Source organism: Taurulus bubalis (assembly GCF_910589615.1).
Source record: "Taurulus bubalis genome assembly, chromosome: 6".
In the NCBI taxonomy this organism is placed as follows: domain Eukaryota; kingdom Metazoa; phylum Chordata; class Actinopteri; order Perciformes; family Cottidae; genus Taurulus; species Taurulus bubalis.
In genome coordinates this window covers 16,278,753-16,294,024 of record NC_136594.1, presented here as the reverse complement: position 1 = coordinate 16,294,024, position 15,272 = coordinate 16,278,753, and the positions used below count along the sequence as shown (strand labels likewise).

The following is a 15,272-nucleotide window of genomic DNA, read 5'->3' as shown; positions in this document are numbered from 1 at the left end:
AATAAAGACCCATAGTCCTGCTGGTTTTCTTGCTAGCTAGGTAGAATATGCAGAGACTATTTTACACAGGTGACTACATCAACTAGTTAGTATGGGAGACACATACAGTGCCCTTAAAATATACCTCCTAACGTGTGATGCGACGAAAGTGCCTTTATAAATGTAGCTCTTGAGAGTAGCATACCTTTAGTCTGACTGCTGAAGAAAAGACATGTGATAACTTAGTTGTTATCTGTTTTCTCGCACGAAACCTAAATTCAGTAACTTGGCCTACTGTTCTCGCGTTAGAAAGGTCGCGTGCAATGAGACGAATATAGTCACATCAACTTCAGTTAAACGTTTTGCCTGCAGAGCCTGTTAGCGAAATAACTCGGTTGTTAGCTAAAAAGAAACTGGTGTCAATCACGGCTCTGAAAACGCACCTGGGGGCGCAGGGATACGGCACGCAACTGGGCTGCGGAGCGCTATGTGTTCTTCCGCAAATTTCCACAGAAATGAGGCGAGCAGCAGCAGCTTGACCCTCACAGATAATTGTCTTTTTTGGTGATTTCTAAGAACTTACACTTCGATCCTTCAAGTGAGATTTAAATTCTGCAAAGACCTTTCAAGTCAACAAATTAAACCAATTCATCCAGATGGCGTGTGTAAAGAAAAAAGAAAAATACATGATTTAACGAGTAAAAACGTCCGTAACCATATATTACTTACTTACTAATTAGACTAACGTTACTCATCATTGACTTGAAAAAGTTGGCACAATCAGTCATTACATGTTCTCTGGTGCCCTCTGGTGATGAAATGCAACAACTGCCTCTTAAATAGGTTAGAGATGAGAGGTGTACAACAAGTAGAGCTTGTTTTGAACTCAAAAAACACATGTAACGGAATAATTGAATTTAATAATATTCAAAATAAAGAAGGTATGCCACACATATGTATGTATGTATGTTTAATGCTTGTGAAGAACAAACAAAGCAAGAAGTTCTACTATTCACAATTGGCACAGTATTGCTGCTAATCCAAGCTTAAATGTACTGCTCAATATGTGGTGCAGTTTAGAGTCCAGAGAATGTTGACTGTTGCACTTATGCTCTTATAATGTATTATTATGTATTAACTGTGGCTTAAACATAAGCGGTGGAATGTAATAATGATACAAACTGCATGAAATGTGTACCCAACTAAACGTTTTAAGACACTTTTTGCCGCTGCCATCACATTTGAAATAGTGTCACTATATTCAAATTAGTTCCTTGACCTACAATTATTTTTCCACTCTGAACATCTTTAAAAGTTGCATAATTGAGACAATACATACATCCTTTATTTCCCAGTGGTTACATATTTCCTAAAACAGGTTAAATGCAGCTGCAAAGCAATATTGCCCAAAACCGGCTTACAGGTCAGAATCAAATCTTTTGCCTAGTGGGAAAAAAAACACATTCACATCCAGAAAGCACTGAAACCTATTTAGGTAGGCCTATACTGCTGATTTTAGTGCCACAGCTCCTGCTACATCGACGCCTCTGACAGCACGAGTTGGATGTGGGACCGTCCATCACCAGTCTGGCAGCGGTATAATCAGATCTTTATTGTCCTGTAATGTGTTCAGACACTTCGCAGCAGCCAGTTTGGAGGTGAGATGCCAGACTGGGAGAAGTAGGTCCACCACCATGGTTTTTCCTGCCGCTCTATCCCTCCCTCACCTACGTCTGGCTCGCCGTAGCGCTCAAACTGGTTGTATGGGTCGAATCGATCCCATGTGTCTACTGTAGGGAAGAGATGGTCGTCGATATCCGGCTCTATGGGAATCTGTATGCAGGACAAGGGAAATGGTGAGGATGGAGAGACAATGGAGGACCGTCCAATTAATATTGTATTTTAAACTTGTATGTTTGTTACTGCAGATGGAAAAGAGCGAGTAGCTAAATCTGGTACAATAAATCTCAACTAAAACGAAGCCATGCATGGGCAGAAAGAAATGTTAACAAAGGATATTTGACTGGAATTTGTTGAACAAGATAATGAAGACAAAAATCCAACCTTTTCTAAGACAAAATCGACACGTCCAGCCTTGTTCATGTTGTGCGGCAGATACACCCTCTTACTGACTCTGGAATAACCCTTGGCTGTGGCTGTCAGGATGTGAGTACCGGGATTCAGCAGCCGCCAGTAGTCTCCATCTTCAGCTGGAGGGCAATATGTCAGAGAGGGGTCAAACGAGTGAAAGAAGAGCACAGTACAAAGTGTGAGAAACAAAAGGGGAGATTGTGCTCTTAAACAAGTCTACGGGCAGGCTAACGGCTCTGTGAGGATTAACTTGGCCACAGCAGTGCTTTAAACTGTGTGCTTAGCATGCAAACAAAATGAGCTAATTAGCACTGAACACACTGAACAGCTGAGGCGGATGAGGAAAAGGTCATTCTTTTTGCAGGTAATTAGTCAAAAAACAAAGTATTGGACATGTTACGATTCAATGATTTGATTATGGTGCTAAAGGAAAAGTTAATAAATTCATCCTGTGGGGGACACACAAGTTTCATGGCAATCTATCCAATAGTTGTTGAAACATTTCACTTAAAACCACAACTGTTATTCCATGGTGTGAAGTAAGAGAATCACCGAAGTCATTAGGATTCATCATACGGAGACCATGAATATCTGTACAACGTTTCATGGCGGTCTATCCAACAGTTGTTGAGATACTTCAAAAACTCAAACTGTTAAATATGGAAGGTGAACTTTTAAAAGTATGCCTCACAGCCATCACCACCAACTTCCTAAAGGCTACACAGCAACACAAAAACAATGAACATCAAAGTTATACCAACTTGGAAATGTGTATTAATGTCGGACTGTGTTTACCTGTGGTGATATCTTTTCTCATCCCCCTGACGGAGATAATTGCACCTTTTATCCCATTTCCATCAACATCCTGAACTACTCCCTTTATCCCTCGATGGACCTGTAAGGGACATGGAGCACAATGGAAAGCCAAATTATTTTCCTTGTACTTTTGTCCTGGGTCAAGTGCTTATGTGGCCTTCATGCACTGTTTATGATTAAATCATATACTTATTGTTGAGAATGTCATCATTGCTGTCTTTTCTGGTCTTACCTGATTACTACAAGTGTTTCAGCTAATTTTACTTGACAAGTGTGTCTCATTTCACACTTTGATTGTTAAATATGTATTCATCCACTGCCAATTCAATTAAAGAATGCATTATAAAAATATGCACATTTACAAGTTGTTCATCAAGCCAGTTTAACACACTTACAGACTCTATAAAACTGAGCAGAGCTTCCTTGTTCCTCTTCCATTCTGGGTAAAGCTCAGCCTCTGATGGGAATTTGTCACAACCGAGCTCCACAGTGATCTCCAGACAATTTGTGTGCAAATAGTTGAAGTCTGACATACCTGCAAGGGAGACATGTGGATAATGAGTACTTCAGAAGCAATGTGAAGGGGGGAAAAGCCTGAATGTATGTTCTCTCTGTAGTCTGAAAAGTGTATCTCACCACCAGCGAAACTGTACCACAATGCTCCATTGGTGATGCCCCTAGTTCGGTAAAAGGAGGCTCCACACCTCTCTGTGTCATTGTTCGACATGGTGGCGTGTGCGTCTGCGTAGGTACGAGCCAGCTGCTTGAGGACCTGAGCATGGTGTGTGTGTGTGTGTGTGTGTGTGTGTGTGTGTGTGTGTGTGTGTGTGTGTGTGTGTGTGTGTGTGTGTGTGTGTGTGGTGAGAAAAGAAATATGACAATCCAGCTGCACAACACTTTTTCAGCAACCATCAAGCGAGACATCCACCCTTCCTCCCTACTTGTTCATCAGGAGTGGGTGAGAACATCCTCGCCTCCTGCGGGTGTCTAGAGAAGTCGAAAGGATAGGAGATCACCAGATCCCCTCCGTGGAGGCTGGCGGACTGAACGAAGGGCAGGGATCTGATCCACTTCATCACTGCATAGGTCTCTGGTGCCACCTACAGCCCAAAAAAATAGGACTGATCGGTTTTGGGACCCAGGCTGAAATACTGTATATACTGATTTAAGCGCTCTGTAATTGTGATTAATATGAACAATCCCCTTACCTTGCCAAACCAGTAGGCGTCAGGGATTGCGATGTGGTCGATGCGGTAGTGCCTGCTGCGGCGGTTCCGGTAGAAAATGGAGGTCAGGTCTGGAAAATTGCGGTTGAGGTCAATATTCTGGGCGTTGGTCCGTCCATTGGTCCAACCATTCAACAAGTGACCCTGAAACATTTAGGTTCAAACAACTAGGAGTATTACGAGGTGTCAGAGAGTGTGACATTATTTAGGGTGATGTGTAGACATTAGTGGGAGCAGTGGACATATGAGGAAGGAAGGGACCTGTTAGACTATCATCGTTAATTCTGTTGTTAACATGGAGACAAAACCATTTATCCGTCGTGAGAAAAAGTAGCAAAGAAGCAAGAGGAAACCATTATTCATACATTTTAGAGATGAACAGAACATGCATTTACTTCATATCCATCCAAACTATGAAAGTGATGTTTTGGGACAAACTGTTGCATATTATTACATATTATAAACATATATGAGTATGTTGCCATGTACAGTGCAAGTTTTCCTTTGATAAGTATAATTGAAAAATGACTTTAACTCATATACTGCAGTATAGAGAATATAAATACATTCAAAGTAGTTTGGCCTCCATAATCCATCTAAAATGTGATCATATTAATAAAATGTGCATTATGCTGCACCGTGGATATTGTGAATCGTTAAGACCCATGCACATAAAATGCCTCTCTTGGAGTAAAGCTGTGTGTAGTAAGCCAACCATGAAGATATCCGGCTACGCAGTGCATCTTATATTGCATATTGCATACATGGACAATTGATGAAGATTATCAATTGCAACACATATTACATATATATATATATATATAGTATGCACAAGATCCGTACACATATGCTGACTGTATAAGCATGCAGAGCTGGTTAGAGGCTCAGTGACACGGCCCGGCACTTTAGTGAATAAATACACAACACTTTGACCAAAAGGCTGTGTCAGTATTGCCGTACAGAGTATTAAGCGATGCCAATGTAGAAGTCCCACTTGCTCAGGCTTCTCACACTGTCTCAATGTTTTGGACAATGAAGGGGGACTTCTCCAATTGCTAAAGTCAGTGTTGAATTGTCTGGTTAGTGGAAAACCGCATGATTGGTGGAAATTGAGAGGCTTGAGTATTCTACAACCAATCTTAATACCAAAATGAAGAAATTAGCAATGTTGTAGCCTAACAAGTCTTAACAACTCATCTTTATCAATCTTAGAGTAGTACACAGTCTGTTCTTTATCCTTCAGCATACCATGATGAAGCAAAATGTGCTCTTTTTCAAGATATTCTTAAATTGACAGCCTCTATGTTCACAAAAAAGAACAACAAACACTGTCATAGTGCTGCTCAATGGTGTCCCATTTCACAACCCACAAACAACGTTGTGAAAACCCTCTGCAGAAGCAAATATAAAACTCCATCTACAGAATTCCTCATTCCTCCACTTCCACACCTCAAGCCAAACAGACAGAACAGAGAGCGGATAATGGCAGTTTGTCTTTTTTTCTGCTAACAATATTTACTTCCTGGTTGGCGAGCTCCGGGTCACTGTTATCCTCTACCTCTGAGGCAGCCAGCTCATAGCCATCTGGATTCATGGAGGCCAGAATATGAATGCGGGTGGTGTTGATGATGGTCTGAATTCGTTGGTTCCCCAGAATGTACTCTGAACACAGGTACTGGGCCAGGTAGATCACCAGCTGGCGGCTCAGCACCTCGTTGCCATGCATGTTGGCTACCAGCTTGATCTCTGGCTCCACTATGTTTTACAGACAGAAGCACAGACAGAAACGTCACTCTTAAAGCAGCATTAATTGGTATGTCCACAGTGGGGCAGCAGAACGAGGTGTAAACACACTATTGACATAGTATCCCTTTTGAAAGTGTTAGCAAACAGTTGCCTACTTACACATCCAGCAGACACATTAGCATTAACATTAATTTTGAGTTATGTTTGTGTCCATCTGATAGATGTACATCCAATATTCACTCTTCTTTTAGCTCTATTTTGGTTTCCATCAACTCTTGAGGGAAATACCTGTCTCTTAAACAGCTAAATGCTCCACTATGCTAACCAGCTAATCTCTGTCTGCTGTTTGGTGTTGGGGAGGTAGTGGAGCATTTAACAGAACTATTTAGCTGATTTGCTGCAACAGGAAACAAGGCTGATGAGAGCCGTTAAGTATCAGACTGTAAAACCAAAACAATGAACAATGTTAAAACTGCTCCCAAGTGACCAAAAAGCAGGTAACAGTGGAGTCAGCAATTCTGGAGAACGCTTATATTTTAACTCTATATGATTTGCATATATTGTATGAACATTATAACACAATTAATTGACACTGCTCTTCCGTACTCACATAGCTCGTGTTGTCCGGGGTTGTTGCTGAACTCAATAACCAGCAGATCCCTGCCTTCTGTGCTGCGCCCAATGCTATAGACATGAGAGATTTGGCTGCACTTGGCTGCTGTTCTCTTCAGCAAGCTATACATCTGGGCGTTGGAGGTGTATGTGAACTGAATGATGGTGCTCGGTTCTTCAGGTGAAAGGCTGGACATTTCTAGCTCCTGTCTGGCTGGAGGAGGGATACCAGGATTTGGAGGAGGAGAGAAGGATGCTTTGTTTGTTTCACAGGATTCAAATGGTCCAAACAGTGCAACACAACAGCACAACCTTTACCTTTCAGCCCTGCCAGCGGGTCAAAGCAGCCCTCCTCTTTACTGGCAAAGAAACGATCACAGTCTAGGAAGTAGGGCCAGGCCATGTCGATGGCTTCAAAGGCATGGGCACAGTCCCTCTTCAAAGCATCGCATGTGCTGCGGCAGGGTTTGATCATCTTGTCATCCTGGCAGGGCGAGGCGAGAACCGAGCAGCCGAGGAGGCGTATCTCAGGGGAGCATTCCCCGTTGAGCAGGCCGTGGATGACGCTCAACAAGAGGTATTCTGCCCCTGACTCTGCGTCCACGCGACTCCGGTGGCCAAGGATGTTGGGGAATATGGTTCTGGAGCGGCAGCGTTTTTAACACAAGGTGTTACACGTGGTACTAACAATCAGTTTGTAAAGACATCAAAAGAATGACAGCAATTGCTTAACATGTATGTATGGTTAGTTTTTAGCTTTCACAAATTGGCTTGTCCACATTAGTACCAACCTCAACCACCCACCTAGAGTACTCCATGTCATTACAGTAGCCCAGGTTGAGCTCTGTACAGGAAGCTGTGGGACAGAGAAGGCAGAGAAAGTCAGTAACTACATTTGTTAAAATAATGTGTAAGTAAAGCAATGTTTTTCTTTCATTATTGTTGGCTTCAAAATAGACAAATTAATTGTAGGGCTTGTGCTGAAAGATATGTATCTCTCACATCGTTAAGAATATTAAAGAAACCCTATGATTTAAAACAATTGCTGGACACAGCAGGTGTTTCAAAAGGGGGTTGAAGCTCCATAAATCCCTCCCCACAGGTTGAGCTCTTGCAAGTTGCAGCTTGCAGTGGCACTTGGAATTTCAAACACTTTGGTTTTACAGCCCTGAAGGTGGAGTCATGGCCTGGAAATTCATCTAAGTGCACATATGGTAACATTTCTAAGTGCATGGACTCTGACATTATACTCTACACAGCTCTTATCACTTGCTGCACCTAACAACATAAAATATATGTATTGTAAGGCTCTACATGTTAAATGAATTAGCCACCTACGTTTATCTCCAAACACGTTGTTGCTGCATCTTCCTGTGAGAGAACACAAGCCAAACGACACACACGAGGAAGCATGAAAGTATTAGTGGGTCACGAATGAAACGCTAGGAGGCGACATTCTCAAAAGCAAGAGACGAGCCGAAGCAAGGCTTCAGCTTTATCACTGTTTGTGACCAGGCTGATGTTTAAAAAAAAAGAAAAAAAAGGTGACATATACGTCTACAGTATGAAGTCATGAAGAAATCTACATAACAGCGACACTAAGATATACTATACTTTGACTGTTTAAGGAACAAAGCTGCGAAAGACTAGAGAATAAACTTTAATAAAATACTTTAATAATTGATTACTTCGCAGCTACAGCATGTCATTGTTAATATGTAAACCATGGTGTTGTGACGTTTGGGGGTCTGCATATGATCTCTATCAGCTGTTTTTATTTATTGGTTAGGAGCATCGTCTTAAATCGTCCATATTCCTCCTTCAAACATAAGTTATGAGTCCCATGCCCACCGCGCGTTGGCGTCGTGTAACGCTGATCTCGATGAACTATTTGTTTTAAGTTGCAGAAACCTTACCTAGAAATTCGTCTCCTGGATGGCAGGTCTGCTGCGGGGCGCTCCAACAACTTCTCGTCCAGGAAAGACACAGCACCAAAAGTCCTAAATGCATGTTGGAGTGCAGCAACGGCGGTGTGTGATGTGGCAGCGTGTGTTTGAGGCCGTAACCTCTCGATTCTCTGGGCCGGATGATAATTAACACCACGAACAGCGACGAAACCTCCTTCCTTTGTCTGAGCTGAGGAGCATCTCTGACTGGAGAAACGCGCGGCGAGCCAGGATTATGGCTTACTGTGCGTTGCCAGCGATCATATTTCACTGCACAAAGTTGTGTGCGTGTGTGCGTGTGCGTGTGTGCGTGTGTGTGTGTGTGTGTGTGTGTGTGTGTGTGTGTGTGTGTGTGTGTGTGTGTTGGGGGGCGGGCATGAGGAAGAAACGTGGCTTGTGGGGGTGGATGTGTGGAAAGTTCATGCCTGTCTGTTTGACATAATAGAGCTGCTGAGCCTATTCACCAGTTCAATGCGAGAATAGATCTCTGCTCCATTAATCTGTGAACCCTCTTCAAACCGCATGTCCTCACTGCTTTATTATTGTAGTGATCATATCTTATTGGGTGTATTAGAGGAATGCATCAGTGGTTCCAAAGATAATTTAGATATAAGGGTCACCAGATGATTAAAAAGATAACAAAAAGGCTAACACTTGTCCTTCTACTTTTGTTTAGTTTTGTTGCTTCTTCTTTTCTCGTCAGACATCCTTGAAATGATTCACTCTCTCTTTGTTTGAATAGCTCACAGCTCAGACGATTAAGGGTCGCAAGACAAAATAGTTGTGAAGAACTGCAACAACACAACTAATTTGAATGACCTACATCATCGTAATGTACTTAGTGGACGTGTGTGTCTGAGGCAGAATAGTTTATTCTTCAATCTGTGTTTTTGCAATGATACATCCTCACACCTTCTTTTTTACACTTTACATGTCACACAAGTCCCTTATTAACAACAGCTTTAATATTAACTTCAACACAGTCATCAGAATGAATATTTCTTCAAGTTTTTCCACCAAAATATGACCACTACATAACAAATTGAGGGTTTCTTTAACCATGCATTTGCAGTGATGATAGCAATGAACATAGTGTTGGGCTTCAGGTGTGTTCTTGGCAATGCCTCAGCAGCAGCCAAACTGACAAGTCCTGAAGTAGCAGCAGTCTGTAGGCTGAAGAGGCATTTGGCACACATCAGAGGCCAGTGCATAATCTCATTGAGTATATATCCTGCATACATGTCCTTGAGTAAGGCACTGACTCCCTTCCATCTGGAGGGCTGCTGCTTTTCAGAAACCCTGAGGAGGAATGGTATTGAATCATTGAAATACTTGCACGTCTAGCTCAGGTGATTCTGGCAATGCAGTTATCATCCATTGTGTCCAGCATGCTGCTCGCGTTGTGGACAGCCAGTGTGTCGTGATTATTTCTCAGAACCCGGCTGATGATACTAACTAGGACCCTCCTGTACTGATGCCGCAGCAGACAGTAGACAAACGGGTCGCTGGAGGTTTTGGCATAGGACAGACATTTGGTGGTCATGCCCCAGTAGCGGGGGATGTGCACAGAGGGCAACAACTCCACTAACCTGCAGGAGGAATACAAGAAGAAAAAGTCAATGTTTCTGTCATGCACTTTAAAGAAAAAAAGAAGATAAAGTGTAATGAATATTAGATGAAATGTCATAACTATGTGATTGTATTTCATATTTGTGACTATTCTTCTCAAATGAAAAAAAAAGCATTTGGGTTGAATCTGAGAGCTGATGATTGAACTTCACTTGAAGCTGTAGTAAGGCACTCCTATATATTGTAAGATAACTCAATATAATACCTAAAAACATCACTCTGAACACAGATTCAACCAATCTATTTATTTATTTAGTTTCTAAATAAATGTTAGAAACTTCAGGTCAAATTGCAGGGCCCCATGTAAATTGCATACTGGTGTTCCAGCATATTGTGTAGGCCAGACTCTATGGATCAGATGTTTCACCACAATAAAACTGTAAGGACAATCAATATAAATTGTAGCACACTAGATACACAGGAAATATAGTTTAGAATATATAATTTAATTCAGGCATTATTGTATAAGCATCTTAAGACCGATGAGTCATGAAGTTAACCAACCAACATAGAGCCTGTGACAAAAAAGAGAGACAGAACAAGCTGTTACCTTGTTATAACATAGGGTGAAAAGCAGAGGATGAAGGTGCCAATGAAGATGCTAATTTTTTTAGTGGCGCGCTGCCTCCTCTTCTTCTGCTCAGCTAGACACCTCTCCTTCACACTGACAGACATGCAGACATAGAGAGATTAATTCATGCCTGACATAACTGCGAATAATACAAACTAATTAAAAAATGGGTGCAGCATTCTAAAACAAGTTAAGTCCTCATTGAAACAAGTAAAACAGAAACATCCCAGACTGTTGAACTTAATAAAATAAATACCTAATGGGCTCACTCAAAATCTCCAGTATACCTTACCTGGGGGGGATATCAACCAGCAGGAGCAGAGCCTGCACTGTAATGACATCTATCCTCTTGCAGTGGGACTTGGCCACTTTCAAAACCTTCAGGTATGCGAAACACAGGACGAGGAGGCAGAGCGCAAAGCTGCTGCAGTGGAACAGCACCGTGAAAGTCGCATAGGCGGCCAGCTGCGTCCTCTTCTCCCAGTCCAGGTGAACGGTGCACGAGGCGTAAGTGTGACTGTAACCTCCCCAGTCCATGAGCAGCTGGGTGAGAGAGAACGTCAGAGAGTGCATCCAGGAGTACACCACGATCAGAAACGCGTCCCTGTAGCGCATCTTGCTGGCGTAACTCAGGGGGAACACCACCGCGACCCACCTGTCCAGGCTCAGCGCGGCCATGCTCAGCATCGCATTAGCGGTGAGGAAAGTCTCAGCAAAACTGACAGCTTGGCAGAAGAAGTCCCCGAAGGGCTTTGCGCTTTCGACCACTCCAACAAAAGTGGCTGGCATGTTGATGATGGTGAGAAGGATGTTGGAGAAGGAGAGGTTTAGGATAAAGATGCCCGGCACGTGCGATCTTAACTCTGCGCTCTGGGTGAAACATAGCAGCACTGACAGGTTTGTCAACAACGAGACAACAGCTGTCACCACAATGGACATTTCCAGGAGGAACTCCGGTATGCTCATCTCTCGAGGCTCGGCGTTAGCAGCAGTCGTGGTGGTCAGGATTCCGTGGGGAGTCCGCCATGCTCTCTGCTTGTGCCCCCCGCGCCCCCCACCCCCCACCACCAGCTGTGAGCTCGAGACACGCGGAGAGAGCTGTCCAGTGCTGAAATGTGCCCAAACAAGGCTCCCTGATGTTAGTCAGTGGCACGAGCTAAACTTGTAAATACACTATACGTTGCCTTAAATATCGAATGATTAAATTAGTGTTGATGATCTTTTAATTCCTCCAGCAATTACTCTCCCGTCTGTTCGTGAAATTCTGACTTTAACTTACCAAGTGCTCAGTGTTTACTCTCGATCATGCGCACTACTCTGTGCCTCCTCTCTCGCTGACAATGCCGTGCGCCCTGCACGTGCAGTCGCTATCTGGCTCATGTGATGCTTGAACAATATTCATGCAAGCAGGAGTTAATGTCAGAGATGGAGATGCCATAGACTGTGCAAGTCCACGTGTCCCCCCCTCCCCCCCAACAAAAAGATGACAATGTGGTTTTGCACAGGGCCCAGGTGGTGTGGCTGTAAATGTGTAGCATATACATGCTGCTCTGATATATATATATATATATATATATATATATATATATATATATATATATATCTTCACATCCTCTCTTTGACAAATGACTAATTTTCCTTATATTATAATATTTCCTTTCAACACCTTCCAGTAGATCTACATTAGCAGATATACCCATAAGCTGTGACCACGGTGACAGATTTAGTCCACACCCCCAAAACATCAGGTGCAGCACACACATACACACATACACACAAACACACAGAGAATAACTAATCTCCATAGCAACACTAAATCCCTGGTGGTTTCATCACTCTCTGAACTTCATCTTCTTCAGCACTGATTTATGATGATATAATAAGAAACCATTCGCCACAGCACGCTCATTTATACGGTTTGTGAAAAATATCAGACATTGTGTTAGGCAGGATCTGCATTGCAAATGCAGTTTGAGTTGAGGAAAGTGCAGCGGAAGTATGAGAGGAAAGATGGAACTCGAGGCTGGGAAAAAAGGATTAAGGGGAAGAAGGACATGTTTAGGATGGATAGATGGAAAAATGGATGGACTTGCCTTTCCAGAATGTCTTAAAGCAGCTTTAGTCTGCTTTAGGTATTCAGTTATTTCTGTACATCATCTCAATTATAATACAAATTTATTTTAATATTAATTATTTAATAACCTAAAATCTTTTCCTTTAAGAAGCTGGTGCACTGACCACGTTTGTGTTGTGCACCCATGTTTTTTTTTTTTTTTAGAAGACTTCAAATGCCTATAAAACAAATCAAACAAAGAAATTAGAAAGGTGCAATCAGTAGAGTGCACATTTCTGCCAGGTGTGTCTGTAATTACTACGGTATTGTGTAATTGAACGTAATTGAATGTAAGACGTTGTAAAACACATTACATTCTAACTAACGAAAACAAGCAGCAATGAATGCAAGCAATCGGTTCATATAATCAGCCCATATACTCTTGTCAAAAACTAAATTTAACTCATGAAGCTGTCCGGCCACTTAGCAGCTGAGTTGTGGAGAGGTGCAGCGGTGGGGGGATCGAAGATGCACTCAACTGTGTTATCACTAGTGGCCCCTACTGCCTCATTAAGAGGAGTGAGTGAGGAGTCCGCAGGCACTCGGTGGCTGTATAAAACAGGCGTTAAAGGTTTTTTGAGAATGTGTAAGTCACCGCAAACACGATAGGTCCTTGAGCTGGCAACTGGCCACCCAAAATATGATACAGTTTGCTGAAGCACAATGTCAGATTAGCCGTGGACAGACACATACATATGTGCACACTTACTCACTCACAGGACGAATGTGCACATGCGACTGATTGCATGATCCTCCTGGCGGAGATACTAAAAGACACGCATGCAGTTCTCTATTAAACATTAGATTATGAATTGTGCTTTTAATAAATGTTTTTCCTTCTATTAGCATTAATAGCAAAACAAAATGTTATTCTTAATTCTAATTCAATTTTTACCTTAAGTTTATTGTAATTCTGTATGTAAGGAGGACCTAGCAAAATAAACTTTTCATTGTACGGAGTAACTATCTGTTATCTGTGCATTTGACAATACAAAAATATGGAATATACAAAGGAAAATAGCCTAAGCATGTGTTTTAATTTGGCATTGTAAATCTTCCCTACTTTCACCACTGCAAGCATGCAAGCATGAGTGTGCAGCTGAATGTGTGGGCAGCTGTTTCCTCAGTATATACACAATACAGCGTTGTCGATGGGCATGAAGGTGGGCTGCGTAGCTTCTCTTTCCAGCAGCTCCCCAGATGTTGTTGTAGCTCCATTTCTATTCAATAACGAATAGGTTCTTAGAGGATCACAGATACAGTATCGCCCAATACGCTGCTCTTTTGGTTGTCACCCTGCTATCCTCAGTAGAAGTGATGTCCCTGAGCATGTTATCTTCATGGCTCTTTTAATGTGCAGGAAAAACCCTTTGTTGATAAGAAGGAGAAATATATATATATATATATATATATATATATATATATATATATATATATATATATATAGAGAGAGAGAGAGAGAGAGAGAGAGAGAGGGACAAAAAAAGATGAGAGGGAATGAGAAATCACCCTTCAGCAGAAGGAACCCTCTTAGTGGTCACGTGTATACTCTGGATTCCCAGGGCTGGAGATGCTGTTATGTAAGCAACAGACTGCTGATGGCAGAAGCACTTAAGAAGTCCTGTTAGCAGGCGAGGGGTCCGTCCGACTTCCCCCTACGCCCCGGCCCCTGGCTCTGTGACTATATGGTGTGAGTGTGTGTACATCACATCAAAATTCCCACGGGCAACACAGTATGGAGCTTCCTCATCACCTTAACTTCACCACACTTTGAACAAGTAAATTACGTTAGGCTCTGTCCATCGCTCCATCCTCACTGCTGCACACAAGCCAACCTCAGTCCTCCTGAGGCTTGGTTCCCTGTGGGTACATTTTGTTTTGAAGGTGTCTATTTTAAACCAAAATCCCCATTTTAATAAATCTTCAACAGTTTGCACCCCTGCAGGCGCAGCTCTCTACTATTACTCACGTCTCCTAGTGACTGAGAGATGAAAATCACTCCTTTTTGGCAGCTGTGACCCTGATCTGTCTTCTCTTTTCAATCATATTCAACACTCAAAAGCTGAGAGCATCGCATCTTTTCGAGGTGATGGTAGCGCGCCCCTGTACAGGGACGACGGTGATGATGGTGAAGATGAGAGAAGCGTATAAAGATGTGGGGTGAGAAGATGATGTGAGGAAGAAACAGAAAAGAAACAAATGTCATGGGTGAGTGTTTCTGGAGTGTGGGAGTGTGGGTGTAAAAATAGGTCTTTGCCCTGTGAGCTACAGAGCAAACGCTCCGCACACAAACGCTAACTCACACAGACACTCACATGTCCAGACAAAAAACGACCCTCATTTTCATCCATGCTCTCTGTCCCTCTCTCTTGTGTGCTGTGGCTCTGCATGAACGTCAGCCCTTCATCAATGAATGGAGTTGTTTTTATCTGTTCACAAATCTGCAGTTTGTTTTCAGAAGTGAAGTTGGAGGTTGTTTGGCCTGTGCTATTAATCTGGTGTTTCTTTTCTTCAATTATATGTTTTAGATATGTATTTCCCAG

The 15,272-nt window shown here is 42.5% G+C and overlaps 2 protein-coding genes across 2 annotated transcripts; both read right to left on the bottom strand.

Moving 5' to 3' along the window:
- Window positions 1-942: 942 nt before the first annotated feature.
- cpz (carboxypeptidase Z) lies at window positions 943-8,480 on the bottom strand (the record flags this gene model as incomplete). Its single annotated transcript, XM_079220240.1, has 13 exons — window positions 943-1,812; window positions 2,044-2,189; window positions 2,866-2,965; window positions 3,282-3,421; window positions 3,523-3,658; window positions 3,828-3,986; window positions 4,095-4,256; window positions 5,632-5,867; window positions 6,469-6,684; window positions 6,789-7,111; window positions 7,275-7,326; window positions 7,809-7,841; window positions 8,387-8,480. The coding sequence occupies 13 exons, from the start codon at window positions 8,478-8,480 to the stop codon at window positions 1,609-1,611; spliced, it is 2,001 nt and encodes a 666-aa protein (XP_079076366.1). The 3' UTR covers window positions 943-1,608.
- A 1,281-nt stretch (window positions 8,481-9,761) lies between these two features.
- gpr78a (G protein-coupled receptor 78a) lies at window positions 9,762-11,657 on the bottom strand (the record flags this gene model as incomplete). The annotated part of the gene is made up of 3 exons (XM_079219838.1): window positions 10,909-11,657; window positions 10,596-10,709; window positions 9,762-10,005 (listed from the first exon to the last, which is right to left on the bottom strand). The coding sequence occupies exons 1-3, from the start codon at window positions 11,580-11,582 to the stop codon at window positions 9,762-9,764; spliced, it is 1,032 nt and encodes a 343-aa protein (XP_079075964.1). The 5' UTR covers window positions 11,583-11,657.
- Between the last annotated feature and the right edge of the window lie 3,615 nt (window positions 11,658-15,272).